The sequence below is a fragment of the Diadema antillarum genome, unplaced genomic scaffold, assembly GCF_040938485.1.
Source record: "Diadema antillarum isolate AM-2024a unplaced genomic scaffold, OU_Dant_1.0 scf00000143, whole genome shotgun sequence".
Classification (NCBI taxonomy): Eukaryota; Metazoa; Echinodermata; class Echinoidea; order Diadematoida; family Diadematidae; genus Diadema; species Diadema antillarum.
In genome coordinates, this window is record NW_027271032.1 from 907156 (window position 1) to 926341 (window position 19186).

The window sequence follows — 19186 nt, forward strand, 5'->3', positions numbered from 1 at the left end:
ACATGCATATGTATATACATTTGTTTATAAGTAAAGAAGTGTTTTATGTCAACTTAATATGTTCAAAATAAAAAGAAGAAATAACCGGCAAATGGCATTTCTAAATAGTTCTTTATCCTCTCACATGATTTATGAAATATACATACAAACATACACTGTATTTACACACACATTCACACCATACCAATTCTTTCTTCTCTAAATATATGCATAGTATGTCTTGTTATATAAGCACCAGTCATACACAAGGCTGTCTAGAATGCATAACAGATTAACGTACAGAGCAATCAAAAGTTAATGCACACATGATAACTGCAGCTATCTCTGGCAATTGAAGTTGACAAAATACATGTGTATGAAATGCATAGGTGTAGTACAACAACTAAAAATGAATAGATAGCATCTAATAAAGTGAGTCAAAAATAATTTGAAAATGTCAGATAATGGTATACAAATGTATTTTGATAGCCTATGCTATGTATGTAGATATCTAACAAGGCTTTGATAAACACATGGCAGTCAAAGCACTCTAACAGATATGATCGCCTCTCTTTTGACATGCCATGGTGGCTTCATTTTTGGGGTAAGACAGTTAGGTTTTGGACAGGAAATAACTTAACTGATTATCTGACAATAGATCCACAACAGTGATTCTAAAACTTGCCACAAATGTAAACTATTAAAGACCATCACCTGTTCTGCTAATGTAACCCTGACTGAGAATCCCTGGCTCAACATTGTGCTTAGAATAAGATAATACAAGCTGACGAGTCTGTCTGCTTCATCACAGAAACTATTCGGCTTTGTTGCATATAGGAATTATATTACTGTAAAACAAGAAACACTCACGACATGAAATTTTCGCGACATGAAACTTCGCAATTTGCCACTCGCAGGCAGTGCTTTGTGTAGACAAAGACTTTCACATGCATTTCACTTTCATGAATCTTCGCTCGTGAAATTGGTGAAAGTATCCTGTATCTGAAAAAATTCTGGTTTTACACTACACTTTCAGTTCTTGTCACTGCAGTCGAGTATACTATATGCGCCATATATTTCGCCAGTCTAAATTTTCGCGAATCGGGAATTACCAACGATTTCACGAGTGGTTAAATTCACGATCATGGAGTCCTGTACTGAACAGAGAAGTGTATATGCGTACGTCACATTCACATCGGGATCAGACTCAATATTTTCGCATGTCTTTAATTTCGCAAATAGCACCTGACTCGCGAAATTCGCGAAAATAAAAACCTTGTGGAATATTTGGCATATACAGTATGTACTCTGTAAGTCTCTCCAGCAATGGTAAGCATTGGGCTACGTCCACATGTTTTCAGCGACCCTAGAGTAGATGCTCAGTGATCGTAGTTCCAGCCACAGGAAACCAAGGATGTCCTCAGAGAAGACGATGAAGTGGGCCGGTGTCCTGGTGGCATCTCGAAACCCTGGCATTGCTATGAGGCCTGTCCCAAAGTACCTTGGTGCAGAAACGTTACCATTGGCATTGGGTGAGAAATGAACAACGATAATTATGCTTTTCTCAAACTACGTACTAGCAGCTCGATTACAGGGGCGGATCCAGGAATTTTGTAAAGGGGGGCCAAACAATATTTCTGGTTCTATTTCTGGGTTTCATCTCATTTTTGTCTTTTTATTTCTTTTGTTTTAACAACAAATAAAGAGGGGGCGCTCGCCCAGTGCGCCACCCTCTGGATCCGCCACTGCGATTAGCAACTAGTCCATTGTTTGAAATTAAGAGATTATTAAAGCAGAGGTGTGAAGATGAGCTATGACAGATTTGGTGGAAGTGTCGCTGCCCAGAAAAGCAGTAGATAAAAGCTTCAAATCCCATTGGCTTCTTTGTTTTCCCGACATGTTTGTTAAAATTACAGGTCAGCAGTTGCGATCTTACAAATACATTTGTACAATGGGAGCAACTGGTAAAAATCTGTCACAGTCCATCATCAGTCCACCAGTACTATTTAGGAGTTACTTTCTGTTTTCTTGCTATCTTTTAGACAAAGTCAGCCTCAGATGTTGTCACAATGGATAATAAGATTTCCTATGTCAAGATTACCATACAAGAAAGAAAATTCTTTAACATTTATCATAGATAGTGGAAAAAGACTGGAAGAGAAGAGAGAGTAAACCCCCACCCCCATTTTGAAGTGTACAACACATTCACAAAATCTATTACATGTACATGGTTAAACAACCTTAAACTAAAATGAGGGAATGAAACAGGATAGAAAGGAGAGATTAAGGAAGAAAGAAAAGATAATGAAAATTAGGTAAAAGAAACAAGCAGGACGGGCAAAATGTGATCCAAAGTCCTACCTGTGAGTACATCTGTCAAGCCGAACATCTGTCTGACGTCGCAGGGTGTCCATCCCTCTGTCATGCACCTCGACCGGCAGTCCAAAAGGCTGCCACGCCCGGGAGGTGCCCGCATCTCCTGCGGCATCAGCATCGCCATCTCTGGACGAGGGCGCTGTCCGGACACTGTCAAGGTCCAGCTCTATCAGGCCTTGCAGAGTGTGCTGTTGTTCATACGTGAGGAACATGGGTTTGTCTAGGTGGACCTCCATGGACATCTTGCTGGCTGGGACATTGGGGTCACCCTGGCAAAAAGGACAGATAGGAGACAAGAATATCAATCACACAGGTGAAGCTTTTGTAGAGATGACAGCAAGAGTAAAACTCCACTCTATGTCATATTCAGGGTTTTTTTTTTTTGTGTGTGTGTGTGTGTGTGTGTGTGTGTGTTTTTTTAAATTAGAATTCATTTGAATTGAGTAATACAGAGTCAATTCTAATAAACAGCACAATAACAGATTGAAAAAAATTGATAAAAATATGTAAGTTATGGATTTTGAAAGTACCAAGTTTTCTCATACAAGGCAAGTGCCAAAATGTGTCTCGCCCATTCGTGTAGAAGAAATTACTGTTTTTCTAACTCCCGGAAGTTCATTGACCCTGCCTATGACCTTTGACCTTGTGGTGACCTTTAACTCCCCAAAGGACATTTACCAACCAAGTTTGGTCAAAAACGGACAAAGGGATCAAAAGTTATGAGCTATAATCAAAACACACCGTAAAAACTTAACATTGGGCCCTAAAAGTTTGTTGACCCCTGTCTGTGACCTTTGACCTTGTGATGACCTTTAACTCCCCAAGGGACATTTACCGTCCAAGTTTGGTCACAAACAGACATATGGATCAAAAGTTTTGAGCCATAATCAAAACGCCGTAAAAACTTAACATTGGGCCCTAAAAGTTTGTTGATCCCTGTCTGTAACCTTTAACCTGTGGTGACCTTCATCTCCCCACAGGACATCTACCATCCAAGTTTGGTCACAAACAGACATATACTGAGTACATCAAAAGTTATGAGCCATAATCGACACGCGTCGTAAAAACTTAACATTGGGCCCTAACGTTCATTGACCCCTGCCTGTGACATTTGACCTTGAGGTGACCTTCATGTTTGGTAAAATGTGTAACTTTGTATAACCAAGGAGTTACCAGCAACCCGTTGCTGGTAATTCCTTGGTATAACCACTCTTCCCTCCAAGTTTGATTGAAATTGAAGTCCTCAGTAGAAGGTTATTCAAGTTTTTGTAGCGTTACAGACGACGGACGGATGGACGGACAGACGCCGCAGGCGATTCCTTAGTCTCCCCGCACCTCTGGTGGGCTTGACAAAAAGTGACAGCAGTTACTGTCATGCACACAAATTAGCTGAGGTTATAAGGTTTTTGCCAAGTAGTATTCAATTCACTTTCTTACTAATCTGTACTAAATGCTCCTTTTGGGTTAAAAAGAAATCAAATTTCATGTTTCAAACTATTTTGCAGTTTTCCATACAATACCATCTATGATTTTTTTTTTTTTTTTGATTGGCTTATGGGTAAATTGCTAAAGTGACAGAGTGAAGACAAACGAATCTACATACACCAGATTGGTGAAGAGACCGCATAACCAATGTTGTCTTGTCTGCCTCCCGTGAATCAACTAGACAAGAACTTGGAGAGCACAGACCTCCGCCAAGCAGCTCATTTCCACCCATACAGGCATGCTGAAAAACTGCCCAACTTCCTCATGTAGAAACCTTTTGTTTACATCATCGGCTTCCAGCTACGTGGTGCCTCACATGAGCAGAACACACACTTCAGAGCGTGTATGCAAACCTCAAATACACTAAATACACTAAGCTTGAACTCATAGTTCAAAGTTCATAGACCCTATCTGCCAAAAGATAAAAAATCATTCAAAAATCCATACAAATTCCCAGATCACTACCAAAATTGAATCATCTGTTCCCTGTGCTATTACCAACTTTTCTTGCAAGTTCAATTCAAATTCATTCACCACTTTTTGTGCTATTTTGCAAACAGACAGCCAAACAAATGCCGATGAAAACATGGCCTCCTTCCTTGGCGGAGGTAACAATGTGCAAGATCCACAGGTCAGAAATATTTTTGGCTGTGCTCTCAATGAATGTGTGGCTTGTGATTGAGTCAAATGTCTGGGACATTGAAACATTCTCTTCAGTGTCACTACACAATTATGACATGGACTTAATTTGAACACCGAGGATTCCTTTTTAGTGTACGGTAAGAACTACAGTACTCTTCCATTAGGCCCTGTCACCATTAATACCCTAGTTTTGCTGCAGCAAGGTGTCTTCAGTTGTTTTACACCTTTGTTATTAGGGACATTATAGGTTAATAACCTTGTCCAAGGATGTAGTATCAGTTAGACTCAAACCCTCCATAGCTTTTTGTGAAGTCCACAGCACTGTCCACTAAACCATGGTTTCAACTTCCAAAGGATGATCCGCTACGTGATAAATCCAGTTTCTGGCGAAATCCTTTGACCACATTTACTCACCGTGACCTTTAACCCTTGCAGCCTGTTCTCTGCATATGTCAAGTAGATTATCTCAATACCATGTCCACCATACGTCCCCTTGAACAGACCTGGCTGGATGGGCATCACATCTATCCTATGTGGCGGATCGAAGCACTTGTATGTGCATGTGCAACTGAGGACATTTACAATCAGGCAAGAAATGCAAATGATGGTACTTAAAAATGATGATGATGTTAGTTAACAACAGAAATAATTACTGATTACAATAATGATTACAATGATGACATTGACAATAATTAGTGCAACAATTCAACTGATGATGATAACAAAAAATAACATCCATAATATGAATACGAGCAATAACAAAACAGTATCAACAATGATAGTCAGCAGAGAAGTGCACATGCATTGATTTTAATAACACAAGTACCACAGCTGTCATGATTTGTCACTTGTTGTCATGGAGATTTGAGTAAGTTTTGGCCTACCTCATCGTGTCATTGAGGAAGACACTATGCTTTTCATTTACGTAAATTAACAAGGATTTGAAACAGATCAAGTGGCAAGTCTTCCTTTACTGACCTACTAGGGGCAGTGTAAAAAAATGTGAGCAACACAGAAGCATTTTATATCCTTTTTCATTTGAACATTTCTTTTGTTTGCTCTGTTCATTTGTTTTTTGGTCATTTGTTTCATTATATTCTTTGAAATTTATTTCAGTAAATCAAAATAAGAGAATGAAGAGAGATTCTTTCTAGAGACGACTCACTCAAATTCGTTGAGTTTCATGTACTTCATGCGCAGAAGTTCCACGTGGTGGTCAAACTCATGGGAGAAGAGATCTCCCTCCTCCCTCCCCTCCTCTTCCTGGATCCAAACCCGCAGTTCATGGAGATTCTGTGGAGAAGAAGGGACAACCGATGAGGCTAACACTAAACGCTACAGAATGGGTCCAGAAAATTCTGCAATTTCATTGGTCGCGTGTCATGCATCAGATTTTGCTGGCTGCATTTTCACTATCAAATGATCATCAGGGGGGTGTTTCATCAACGTTTGTCAGCACTGACAATTTCAGCAAAATCCTTGGTTTTGATTGGCTGAGATGTTCTGGTCACTGACTGTTACTATGGTGATTCAAGTTGTCAGCGCTGACAAACGTTGATGAAACACCCCCCTAGACCACTAGTGATAGACACTGTCAACATGTTATCATGCTCACTTGAAGCAAAGTGTTTGTGCACCTGGCAAGAGATGGCTGGTCATGCATCCAGTAATATAATAACAAGTAGCAAGAGTTTGTGCATGTAGCAAGCTTACACACACTTGGCAAGAGATAGCTAGCCATGAATTCGGTAAATTTTCATGCATCCAGTAAGTACTGACACATGGTTTACATCATTAGCAAACAGGGGAAAAAAATGCACCAAGTAAATTTGTAAAGCATCAGTAATTGTTGGAAATATGATAAAAACAATGGATTTCTGGCAAAATTACATTCGTTGTTCTATAAAGCAGATGATACACATGTCTTTTCGTGCATCAGTAGGAAGATTGTGCATGTAGTAACTATGGAATCTAGTCTTAGAGTGCACCTCATGGGTTAGAAAATTCCATAGTTACTTAATGCACACAATCTGAAATGACATTCAGACCTGTGCATAATCTGTATACTGTTCGCATAGCAAACTACAGCGAAGGGGGCATTCTCTTCTGATTACAGGTAATATTTAGTACTCAGTAGAGTGTTGATGCATTTAGAATGTTTTTGAATTTGCCCACAGCAACAAGTATTGTTAAACATGATTTCACATGCACAAAATATGTGAGCATATTATCAACACATTTTTATTTTTGTGCCATTAATATTTTGCATGACTTTCTCAAAACATTCCAATAAAGTGGGTGCCCGACTTACTATTCTTCCCTTCCGTAGTGATTTGTGGTTTTCTGGTTTGCAGCACTTGATGGTGAATTCTTTGTTGGGAGTGGTTGGACTCTGTTGGAATGAAATATGGGAAAATGGAACAACAATGCTTTAAACGGATTGTATTGATTTAAAGTGATGGCATACTTCTGGTTAAGATGGGGGATTCAGATTTTGATTTTTTGCAAGATAATTAATACCACAAATGAAATGTGAAACAGCATACGATTCTAAGAAGAATTCAGAGTTTATTTGATGAAAATAAAATCTGAAAAAAAAAGGTCCTAGTAAAAGATGGGTTCCACCTTTTTATTAGGACCTCTCCATTTTAGAATATCTCAGCCATTTCAAAACCAATTTTGATCAAGTAAACTTCCAATTTGACTTTGAATTACATGCTCTTTTACATTTCATAAGTGATTTCTAATTGATATTGGAAATACAAAGCCCCATCCTATCCAAAACTATACAATCCCTTTAATTGATAAAAACCAACATTTGTTATAGCTTGTTTGAGAAATTTGTCAATTGGTTGTCAAACTCTCAATCTCAATACTGATAAAAAAAGCGTAGCTCTGGTATAGATGAAATCTTACGCAAACATAAACACTGATTAGATCATTATTGTCATCATCAATTTGTTTGTAGCAAGTTTTATAAACAATGGGTAGGCCTATATCGGGGAGGTGGCCACCTCCCTGCCTATATCCTCATATTGAGAGCTTAAAATTAAGACCAAAACATCTGAAATTCAGTCTCTACAGCATGCACAAAGCAAATTTGAAGTCAGGCAATTGGAGACATTTTTTAAGCTTTATGTGTATAAATAATCAGTGCTAAAACTTATTTTTCCTAAATGAATAGTTCTTGCAGCAGGCTCATTTCATTACAGAAGTCAAATCTTGATTTCACGCTGCTTTTTCAAGGCACATTACAGTTTCCCATGTAACAATCGGGCAGTGCGCTATATCAGTTTTAATTTGCGCAGTGACGTATCTACAAGGCCCATAACGGGAGAGACCCCAATTCCTTTCCAAAACGGCTGCCCTGTACTAAAAGGAAATCATTGCAACATGCTTCGATTATGCAGGATATGATACTCAATCAAATGAGCATCAGATTTTCTGGGTTCAAGACACTACTGTCTGCAAACCTAACTGTACTTTTGAGTTGATTTTGTCCTTTTCTTTTCCAGCATGAAAAACAAAAAATATGACAGTGACATCTCTGTCACATTCTGCATTCATTCACCTGGTCATATTTTCAACTTAACAACAGCTATGGCACATCAAAGCAGTCACATCATAGACAAATTAGGGAGCTTTAGATTTTGACGCGCGGACGTTTGAGACGACGCTTGCGCTGGAAGTTCTCCTCTCCCCTGCCTCGCGTTGAAAAGTAGCTTTAGATTACGCTGGGACGCAACGTATGAAAAATAAAATCGCGCCCCCTTATGATCAGTGCATGAAGTAGCTCTCTACATTGCAAACTGTGCGGACGTAGAAATAGCCCAGTACGCGTAGTGAAAAACTCAGGCGACGCAATCTAAAAATAGAGCGACTTGACACGCGCTTCTGCGCACGCTCAGAACGTGTTTTTTCCCTCTGAACGTCCGCGCGTCTAAAATCTAAAGCTCCCTACTGAGCAGAGTGTTGAATTTTCATTATTTTTGCTCATAAAGAAGATGGACCAGGGAAAATTTGTCGATGTATTCTCAGTACTGAATCAAAATGTATCAAGTGCTCCATGGATCCCTCATCAAATGTACTGGTTAAAGAGAACGCAAACCCAAAGAGCAATGTGGATTGAGTGAAAGCAGCAACAAAAGTAGAACATATCGGAGAAAGTTTTAGGAAAATTGGACAATCGATGCAAAAGTTATTAATTTTCAGAGTTTTGGTGTTGTAATGACTGGATAAGGAGACTACAGTGCACTCCTGTTATAACGAACACGGTTATAACGAAATTTTGGTTACAATGAAGTAAAAATTCAGGCCGCACCACCATCCACTCTATGTATTTTATTGTTTGTTTGTTTGGTTACAACGAAATTTTGATATAACGAAAGACAACTGCCTGCCCGAGGACTTCGTCATAACGGGAGTCCACTGTACTAGAGTTCATGACATCATGTGTAGACAACAATATAAAGAAAATATAAAGAGAATTCCACAAAAATCCATTTTTCATGAAAACCACACATTCCATCAACTTGATACTGACATATGTTAAGGGTAGTAATTATTCCCTGCTTTTTGAAAGCAGTTAGTGAAGTGCTCTTTCATTACGCTAGAAAAGTGAAAGCATGATCAATTTTCTTTATATGTGACCCGCTACAACAAAATGGTCCTAAAGTCGCGCACGGTCGAAGCCGTGAAAATCGAGTTTCAAGTCAGAGCATCAAAATTGGTCAAAACTTACGATTTTCTGAATTTGACATATTATTAGAGTCTGACATGTCTTCTATCATGTCGAAATTTTGAAGCAAAATGATGAAAGGAAAGACCAAAAAAAAGCGTTTTTCTGGGCCATGTTTTTTTGGCGTTTCAACGAAGAAGAAACTGGTTCGAACATTTGGAGTGAGCGCCACACATAGGCTCCGCCCCTAACAACGACCAGAGTGATCTCATTGGTCAGTTAACCGAAGCGTGAAGCTCGCACACTGCCTAGTCGACTGGTGCGTGCTGGCGGGGTGCGCTATGCCCAGCCGCTTCTCCTGCCATCCTGGTCACTGATTGGTCGGTGAGGAGACCGCCGACGCTGTGTTTGAATGAGCATTTCGGGGGTTGCTAGGGCTTATCTTCTACTGTTCGGAGGTGAAAACTGACTTGCATGTCCTTTGATCGTGATTGCGTCGCAAGGGGAACTTTTAGGGCGCTTTTCTCGAAACAGTGATTTCCCAGACGTATCGACATGCTCTCTTTTAAACATCGATATCTCCGCAGCCGATTATTTTTATATGACGTGTTATGTATCAATTTAAAGCAGAAAGATTAGGGATTTGTGTCATGCAATTTTCAAATAATCGACCTCGCCCGATTTTAGGATTATTTTGTTGTAGCGGGTCACATATTTTCTTTATATTGTTGTCCACACATGATGTCATAAACTCAAGTAGTCTCCTTATCCAGTGGTTCCAACACCAAAACTTTGAAGATTCATAACTTTTTCATTAATTGTCCGATTTTCCTCAAACTTTCACTGATGTGCTGTTGTTGCTTTCACCCAATCCACATTTAATTTATCTTTGGGTTTTGGTTTCCTATAAGTATGAATGGTGTACAAACCTTTCCATGAACAATAACATTTGATCTGATGACAGCAACATACTTAAGCATTTGGATATAAACATGATTTGTTTGTAATCAAACATGGATCTAGCTGGAGATACATTTCTGACTCTACAGAGTGTAAAGTGCATAATATACTCACTGGTTTGATGGCAAGTTTGTGACTCCCTTTATTGCCTTTTAAACACAGGATCTCAGCCGGACCCTCCTCACTCAAGCCAATCGTGAAGACTTTTTTGACCCCTAGTGGAAGATACACCTTTGGATCGGGCGGCACCAGGTACCTTGATGCAGTCAATACACCTGCCATAACCTGTGGAATGTACACAGAAATTCATATCAATCCTATGAAAATGATTTTTTTTTTAAACAACAACATTGCAACCCATTGGTTCCTACTAGTCACAACTGATGAACTATCTTAAAATCTTACATTTCAATTTGTTCGTTTATTGCTCTGAACAGCATGCACAATGCATCACACAATCACAAACTGAGAGGATGACATGGCAATATTCTTTCGGTCTGTTGAACCTTAGGAGTAAATTATCCACAAACACAAGAGCCACAACAGTCATTGGAGCTTCACAGAAACAATTAAACATGGGTTATGTGATGTAAATCTATATAAATAAACTGTTGATATGATGTGAAATTGTGGTACATACTTTTATGGCTTCTGGATCAACAGAAAATACATGCACCTACTACTTTAGAAGCTTGAATTATCCATTGCTTTGGTCCTCTCAGTGCAGAGCAGAAATATGAATTTCTTGGGTTGTATTAAGAACCATAGGACAAAATTTATATGAGTGTCCAATTACCTGAATTTTGACAAGTCCCCCATATGGCCCCATCTGTGGTTGCCACACACCAAGTAGATGACCATAAGGATAAAGCACTGTTGTGTGAATTTTAAAGGGAAAAGAAAGAACAAAGGTCAGGTTATTGTTTTACACAAAACTAGGCATATAAGACTTAGGCAAAGTACTACAGCACTGCTTCACAATGTTCAGTTCTGACCAGGAGATGAACAGGATAGACCCGTTTTGTTTCTATTTTTACCTTACAAAGTCTCCATCTACACATACTGCTACCCAAGGGGGCATTTCATGAAGCATTTTGTCTGACAAATTTGCTCTCAGTCATTCAGATGCAAGGATTTCACCAGCTTATAACAGTTTGTCAGAAAAAAAAAATCTGACAAAACGCTTCATGAAATGCCCCAAGGTATGAGTTTCCTCAATCCCCCCCCCACCTTCCCCCCCCCCCCCCCCTCTCTTTGTGACTAGTTAGATCAAATGTTTATACTCTCCCCATGCACAAATACTTGTTTAACACAGTGATTTTTTAATTTCTAGAAGTAAGGACGGTTGTCACCTAATCATGATTGTAGCAATGATAATACTACCACTGATAATGATACCAACAGCAACAGTAACGATAATGATTATGATGGTGATGATAATAACAATAAATATATTAACCAATGATGATTTTAACCAAAAAACACTCTGAGAGCACAGACCCCCACCAAGCAGGTCATTTTCACCCATACACGCATACTGAAAATTGCCCAATTTCCCCACTGCCACTTCACATGTGCAAAATACTGAGATAATGATCACGATCCAAATCTCAAGATCTGTATAAGTGTGAATCCCACTAATGATACAAAAGCCTTGTGTTTACCTCATCAGCTTCCAGCATGCTGCGCGCATGTGCAGCGCCTCGCGCAGACCATACGCTTTAGTGCATGTATGCAAACCTCAAATTGAACAGCTTGAACTCCCAGGTTCATTGAACCTATTGGCAAAAAGATGAAAAATCCTTCAAAAATTCATAAAATTCTTCGATCACTACCAAAATTTAATCATCTCTCTTTCCTGTAAGTTTCATCCAAATCCGTACACTAGTTTTTGAGTTATTTCACATACAGACAAACAAACGAACAAACCAACGCTGAGAAAAACACCTATGTACAGATTTTGGCGATCAAGAACTGCATATAAATTGTCTGAAATAGGGCCGAGTTGTCCATGACACCAAGTTAACCTGGATCCTTCTGATATTTATTTTTTATTTCAAAATAATCCGAAACAGCTCATAATCCCGGCAAATCGCGTCAGCCAGGTAAGTTTCTTGGTAGACTCTTTCAATATATTGCAAGCAAATATGAAATGGTGCAAGAAGGGTTCTCAAACCCTTACCAGAACTATGTTTTCACTTGCAGATATGGATAATGTACTTCAATTGCAAATATTCAAGCAGACACATAGTGGATATGATAAAACAAACAAAAACAAACAATGCAGCTTTCATGTATGAAGAGAATTAATGATATTGATGCAATCTTCTGGCAGACTTCAAGTGTCACAATGATGTTTTCACAATACTTACTGAGGCAAATATGTGTGTTGTAAAACTTTCCTAACCAGACCAGATTGCAACAAGGTACTAGTAAGCTGTTACATGAGTGCCAGCACTTTGTGCAGAGGTTATCAAGTGACCAACAATCCTTCACAAAACAAACTTGTAACAATCTTGTGTCACGCAGAAATGAAATCAGCTGAGAATTACTGGTGGTATGTAATCTCACACACAGAAGGTCAGAAGTCACGGTTCTTCTAAAACTGATGTTACCAATCACATGACTTAATACAGTGTACTCAGTATATGCTATACTTTCAGTGATGTCCGAGTATAAGATTCAAGGAGAGATGTTTTTGAAAGAAGCAATGACATGAATATATTCTCATACACAATTCTTACAGCACTTCATGGCTTAGAGTCCTTTAATTCCTTTCTTTGAGTGGCATAGACAATGTCATCATAGTCTCCAATCACAGGTGAAGATTCCAATCATGGTAATGCTGTGATACCCTATAAAGAATAATCTCAACAGGAGCTCCTGTAGGTAGTTGGTAGTCACAGCTGGTGGCAACAGATACTGTAAAAGTGGATATTTTCGCGTGACTAATTTTTCGCGCTTGGCCAGGTCAGAAGAGTTTCGCGTGTTTTTAATTCCGCGGAATCAAGACATCGCGCACAGGAACGTATGGCGAGCAAAAATATTCGCGTGCTTTTATTTTCGCGCTAGCTTCTGGTTGCGCGAAATGAGCGAAAATTTCAACACCGCGAAAATTTCCACTTTTACAGTAGTGGTATAGGGGGAATTACATTTGCATGGGCCTGTTTCATATACAGTAGATTGAGCACGAGTTGCGATCAATCGCAAATTGCGTTTCATAATCAACCTTGCGACTGGATTGCAAGTAATGTTCAATCTATTAAAATCTATGCTTGAATTTTTCTTGAAATCAAGCATATAAGTGTCTTTAAATGAAACAGAACTTATGCTCGATTTACCTAGTTACGCTCAATAAATTGTGTGTAAGATTGATCGCAACTCTTAATGAAACAGGCCCCTGGAGAGGTAAGTTTGCATCAGAGCTATGTGGCGTAGTTTTGACAAGAGCAGTTTAACATTCTCTTCAACAACACAACAACGGAAAATGGTAGCAAGACAATAGCAGAATTAAGAGAGCATGAATGAGAGAAAAGAAACTGTAAGCCCGACTTTGTTCTTCCTACAAAAGAATGTCTGCTGTATGAATATGTATGAACATGCATGAATATGTATGAACATGCATGAATATGTATGAATATGCATGAGCTGAAGCAGCTACTTTGTGTGACCGCACAAACAGCAGCATGCATGCAATAAAGAATTAGAGGCTCATTAGTTATGTGCTTAGACAAGGAAGACAATTCGTTGCTAGTGTCTCTACTGTGTTAACCTAGTTTGGTTTTATTGTGCCCAACTCTCCAACAACAAAAGTCAAAACAGCAAACTTTTTCTTTCCATAACATGGTACTCGGGGTGGGAGCTACAACTTGACATTTCATCATATTGCATAGAGAAATATTGAGCATGAATGTATTGCAAAATGTCTCTTGGGGTCATCTAGGGTTTTAGATGACTTCTGGTTCTATGTCAGGGAGGAGGTTATGTTTTTATTTATCGTTTGTTTGTCCTTGTGCAAATTAACTCAAAAAATTGGGAACAAATTTGGATGAAACTTGCAGGAAAGGCTGAGAATGACACAAGGAACAGATGATTAAATTTTGGTAGTTATCCAGAAATTTTTATGGATTTTATGAAGGATTTTCGATATTTTGGCAGGTAGGGTCAATGAACTTGGGAGTTCAAGCTGCGCATCTTTTAGGTTTTCATGCGTGCACTAAAGTGCGTGCCATGATCTACTTTCTGCTAGGGCGAGGCGCGCCGCGCAGCTGAGGGTTGATGATGAAACAAAAGGCTTCTGTATTGGGAATTCGGGCGATTTTCAGCATGCATACGTACGGGCGAAAATCACTGATCTTTATGGAAGAACAAGAATCCTAAGATCACTGGTGGAAATAAGCTGCTTGGCGGAGGTTTGCACTCTCAGAGTTCTTCTCCAGTTTTTTAATGTTTAACAGTGCAGTCAATGAGCTGTACTTACAGAGTTTAAGTAAGTTGGCAGACACAGACACAAATATTATTAATTTTCAGTACTTATTCTAATTTTCAGCATATTATCACTTTTTGGCATGACACTTAGTGTATTGCCAATTTTGACCATGTGCTCTCAAAAGTATTAGCATGTTGCTGCAAAGTGATACAAGTCAAAACTCCCATATGTCACTCCCAAGCCTACTATTTCTCAGCACATAAGAGTATAGCATAAAAGGTTATGGAAATTGAATACCGGTACCTTTGGTGTAGAAATCCCTGCAAGACTCAATATTAGCTCCTTCCATCTCATCTGGGCCAACATCATACTCTAGGATGAAATCAGAACAGAAAATGATCAGTTATATAAATCAAATCGGTCCGCAATTGAGATACAACAAAAATCATCTTTATCACAGATCAGTCTCTGACTCGTATAGTAAGAGAAATAGGGCAGATGTTATCAGCATATTTTGATTGAAAAAAAAAAAAAAAACGACATTAGGCTACTAGAATTCAGTGGAATGTGTGGACTTTATTCATTGTGCCGAATGGAAGATACTTTGTTAACTATGCATGAAACTTTTGGTCTCAATCTTTCTCAATGATCACTGTATACGCCATATATTTTCCGAGGCTTCTATTTCTGTGAAATTCTCAAGTCAAGTTCTATTCACAAATTTAACTACATGCAAAATCATTAACTCTGATCTCAACACGAATGTGACATATCTCCATTCATATACTGTAATCCATGATCTTGACTCGTAAAATTGTTGGGAAGTTCTGATTCACGAAAAATTAGACTCTCTAAATACTGTAAAACGAGGAATGTTCGCGAATTTCGCGAGTGGCAACATTCGCGAAATTAAAATGCACGCGAAAGTTCTTGCCTACACAATATGCATTAGATGCCAGCGGCAAGTTGCAAAAAATTCATGTTGCTAGAAAGGCCACCGGCTCCAATTCGCGAAATTTTCTTGCCACGAATATATCATGTTTTACAGTATATGGTGGATACAGCATAACATCCTCACCTTCTATACATCTAAAGAGCCAGATGGAGTCAACCAGTGATGTTTCTCTGAATTTCTTACAAGTCATCGCGATGCTGGCCAAGTCTTTCCCTGGTAGCTTTTTGAAAATGCCAATGAGAAGTTCTGGTGGCAAAGTGTGCATATCCATCTTTACTGGACTGTCTGTTGGCAATGGTCACCTGTGAGAACAAAAGGTGAACATATCGTTGGTTTAGAAAGAGAAGGTTGTTAACACTGGCTTGAATGGCAACTAGGGAAATCTTTACCACCAAGTATAGCACCTCTTCCAAGAGATTTTCAAGAAGGGGGTGCAACAAATAAGACTTTGTAAAGCATCTCCTGCCTTTTTTTAGCAGCACATAAAATCTGTAGTGATCTTTTTACTTGCATTTTCATCTGGGCATTTGACAAGCACTAGTACTGTATGACAATACACCAATGGTGGTCTGTACTCAGCTGGAAAAAGAAAAACTGCCCCTGGAGTCTGGACTATATTATCACTGTCTGAAGTTTAAGCCCTACTCAGGCAGTCAAGACTCGGGCAGTCAAGCATGCTTTAATTGGATGGGGAGTATTTCGAAAAAGAAGAAGAGGAAGAGGAGAGAATGGCGCAAATGGCGGATTGGACGCAGAGTGACCAGAGAAAAAAAAGGGATCGTGCTTGAAGCGACCTAAAATTATGCCAAATGTCAATCAAATTATGTCACATCATGTCAACCAATTACATGCCTAATCAGCTGACAACTGACAAGCGGAAAAAAAAAGAAAAAAAAGAAGGTCCTCAATTTTTGTTGGACTACGAATTATGCTGCCCCGCCAATGCGGCTGACAAGCAGAACAAAAAAAACAAAAAAAAACACATGAAAATACATTGTGGTGCCAAATCACATTATGGTGCCCAATACAACCTGTGGTGCCCAATCAGCTTATCAGCCGGAAAGCAAAAAAACAAACAAAAATGAAACAAACAAAAAAAAGTCCTCACATTTTTGGGCTTACGAATTTGTGCACAATCAGCTGACAAGCATAGTAAACAACAAATCCTATGCTCTAAACTGAACTGTACAGACTGCAAAACAGCAAAACAAAACACAAAAACACAAAAAACAGGTCTTCACATTCACAACTTAGGCAAGACTTCCGCATATGATATAGTATGTACCCCCACTAGATGTATTAATTCTATTATGTAGAAATAACATGATTAAATTTAGGTAGCTTTGGGATTAGGGTTAGAGTTTACTCAGCTTAGGATTAGCATGGTTAGGGTTAGAGTTAGGGTAACATTGTCATTGATCTCGGCGCTGTGTCCTAAGGAAATGTGGGTCGTGGACTAAGTGGAGTAGGCCTAAGTTAATAAAATGTAACAGTAGTGACTGTTTATAAGTATACTACTACTAGTACTAGTAGTGTGGATAAACTTTATGGAACTCTTTTCACAACTTTTTATAAATTACTATAAGTCTATAAATTAGTCAATTTTGTTGACACATCAACTGACATAGTAACAAAGAAACAAAAAAGGGTAAAATTTACCACAGTACACAAAACTCCATATTTCCTTTCTGTAGCAATTAAATGCTAGAATTTATGCACTTGCCAATTGTAGTCCCGGCCCCTGGGTACCCGGGGATGGCCGGGACTTGCAACCAAGTTGGGCGAGGATTTCAGCATTTTTTTTTGCCCAGGTGGGTCAGGAATAGACCGGGCTTTGTCGGGGGAAATCCACTCAATTTGCCCCAGTGGGTCGGGGATATACCGGGGTGTTGTCGGGGAAAATTCAATTATTTTGCCCCGGTGGGTCGGGAATGGACCGGGACTTGTCGGGGGAGATTCACTTATTTTGCCCGGGTGGGTGGGGAATAAACCGGGGCTCGTCGGGGGAAATTCGCTCCAACCAAATGGCAGGCATTAAATGTCTGCTAATCGTTAGTGGAAAGTCGTCGGTGAACGCGATATCTAGTGGCAACATTTTCGCGAACAATTGCTGATATTCCACGCATATTTTGCGCATTGTTCACGTAAGAATTACGCAAACTACGCAAAAATTATGTAAAACAGTGCAATACTGCGTATACTTTTACGCGAAGCGTAATTTTTGCATAGTTTGCATTGTTCTTACGCTAACAATGCACGAAATATGCATGAAATATCGGTGATCGTTTGCGAAAATGTTGTCGCTATCAAGTTCATAATGTGCGAATCATGCGCGATTCATACGCAATTCATTAGTGATAAAGCGCAGATTATGCGTGATTTTCCCTGGACTTCAAGTCGTCGTGCACAACCATGAATTCGCCCTATTTGGGGCCTTTGAGTGCCTATGCGCTGAAAGTGTGTGATTTAGTGATTTTTTAGTGATATTTCCGTAGTTCTTGCGCAAATTCATCGGTGATTTTCGTGCGTTTACGCGACTTTTGGGCAGTGTGACCGGGCCTTGAGGGTCGGGACTTGATCGCGGATTTCTATGCAAATATGCCCGGACTGCAGGGGACTTAGCGGGGGATTTCCGTGAAAATTTTGCCCGACCTGTCGGAGACTTGGCCAGGTGGTGTAACATCCGAAAATTGCAAGTGGGATGCAAGTCCCGGCCATTCCCGGGTACCCAGGGGCCGGGACTACAATTGACAAGTGCATTATGCTAAAAACAGACATAATATGCCTAGTACGTAGTAGCAGGCCATATGGCATAATGCTCTTCTATTACCGTTAGATGCTGAAACGTCTAAACTTATGCTTGAAAGCATTCTGCCAACTCTGGCAACATAGACTGTACGTCCAAACCATACTGTAGCAGGAAGAAGAATAGGAGCAGGACTAGTTTAGTTTAGTTTAGTTTTCGGAGAGCAAAGCAGATGCAGCTCAGGTCAGGTGCAGGCATCCGGCAGACTTGAAAGCGAGCAGCTGCTGCACCAAGGAAACCGGACACGAAGGCCGGACGGAGGGACACCGTGGGCCGTGGTCCGTGTCCCCGACCTGAGCTGGGTCACCGCAGTGTAACTGATTCTACCACATAGACTTCTAATTCTTCTTCTGATTAAGTCTGCCTCCTTCAATAGGCTGAAGCTTCTTGCAGACTGTGCTATTTACATTATAATACAATTTATTTACAGACATTTACAAGCACATAATAACTTTGCAGAAAATGACTAGCTAGCCACTGTGATCAACCGTAGTGCTACTGTACTGTTACTAGTTACCAGTAGATCTAGTCGGTTACACAATTTCAGAATGATCCCGCAGATGGCACTGAAACAACTTCCGACGACAGGAAATTCCAGCTCCTTACAGTTCTTGACTAAGTATTGCCAGAGAGAAGTAGTAACTAAGGGGTACTTGTTCGGCTAATTTCTAATTCATATTATTCTTATTCCATCAACACACGAGACTTATCAAAACTTACTTGGTGATACAGAAGTTACGGCCCCGTTGCTTTTCGTCACAGCCCGATTTGATATCCAAGAGGAGGCCGATCGCGATATACCATGCATCAAGCACACATCTATTATGAGTGATGTCACTGTACTTGTCCATCCAGCAGATGCCCGCACTGTGTGGT

The 19186-nt window shown here is 39.6% G+C and overlaps 1 protein-coding gene across 1 annotated transcript; it reads right to left on the reverse strand.

The window, feature by feature from the left end:
* Positions 1-249: 249 nt before the first annotated feature.
* LOC139721411 (F-box only protein 31-like) lies at positions 250-19095 on the reverse strand. Its single transcript, XM_071632727.1, has 10 exons — positions 19031-19095; positions 15628-15806; positions 14853-14921; positions 10917-10993; positions 10235-10405; positions 6794-6874; positions 5648-5775; positions 4897-5050; positions 2341-2624; positions 250-1480 (listed from the first exon to the last, which is right to left on the reverse strand). The coding sequence occupies exons 2-10, from the start codon at positions 15773-15775 to the stop codon at positions 1321-1323; spliced, it is 1272 nt and encodes a 423-aa protein (XP_071488828.1). The 5' UTR covers positions 15776-15806; positions 19031-19095; the 3' UTR covers positions 250-1320.
* Between the last annotated feature and the right edge of the window lie 91 nt (positions 19096-19186).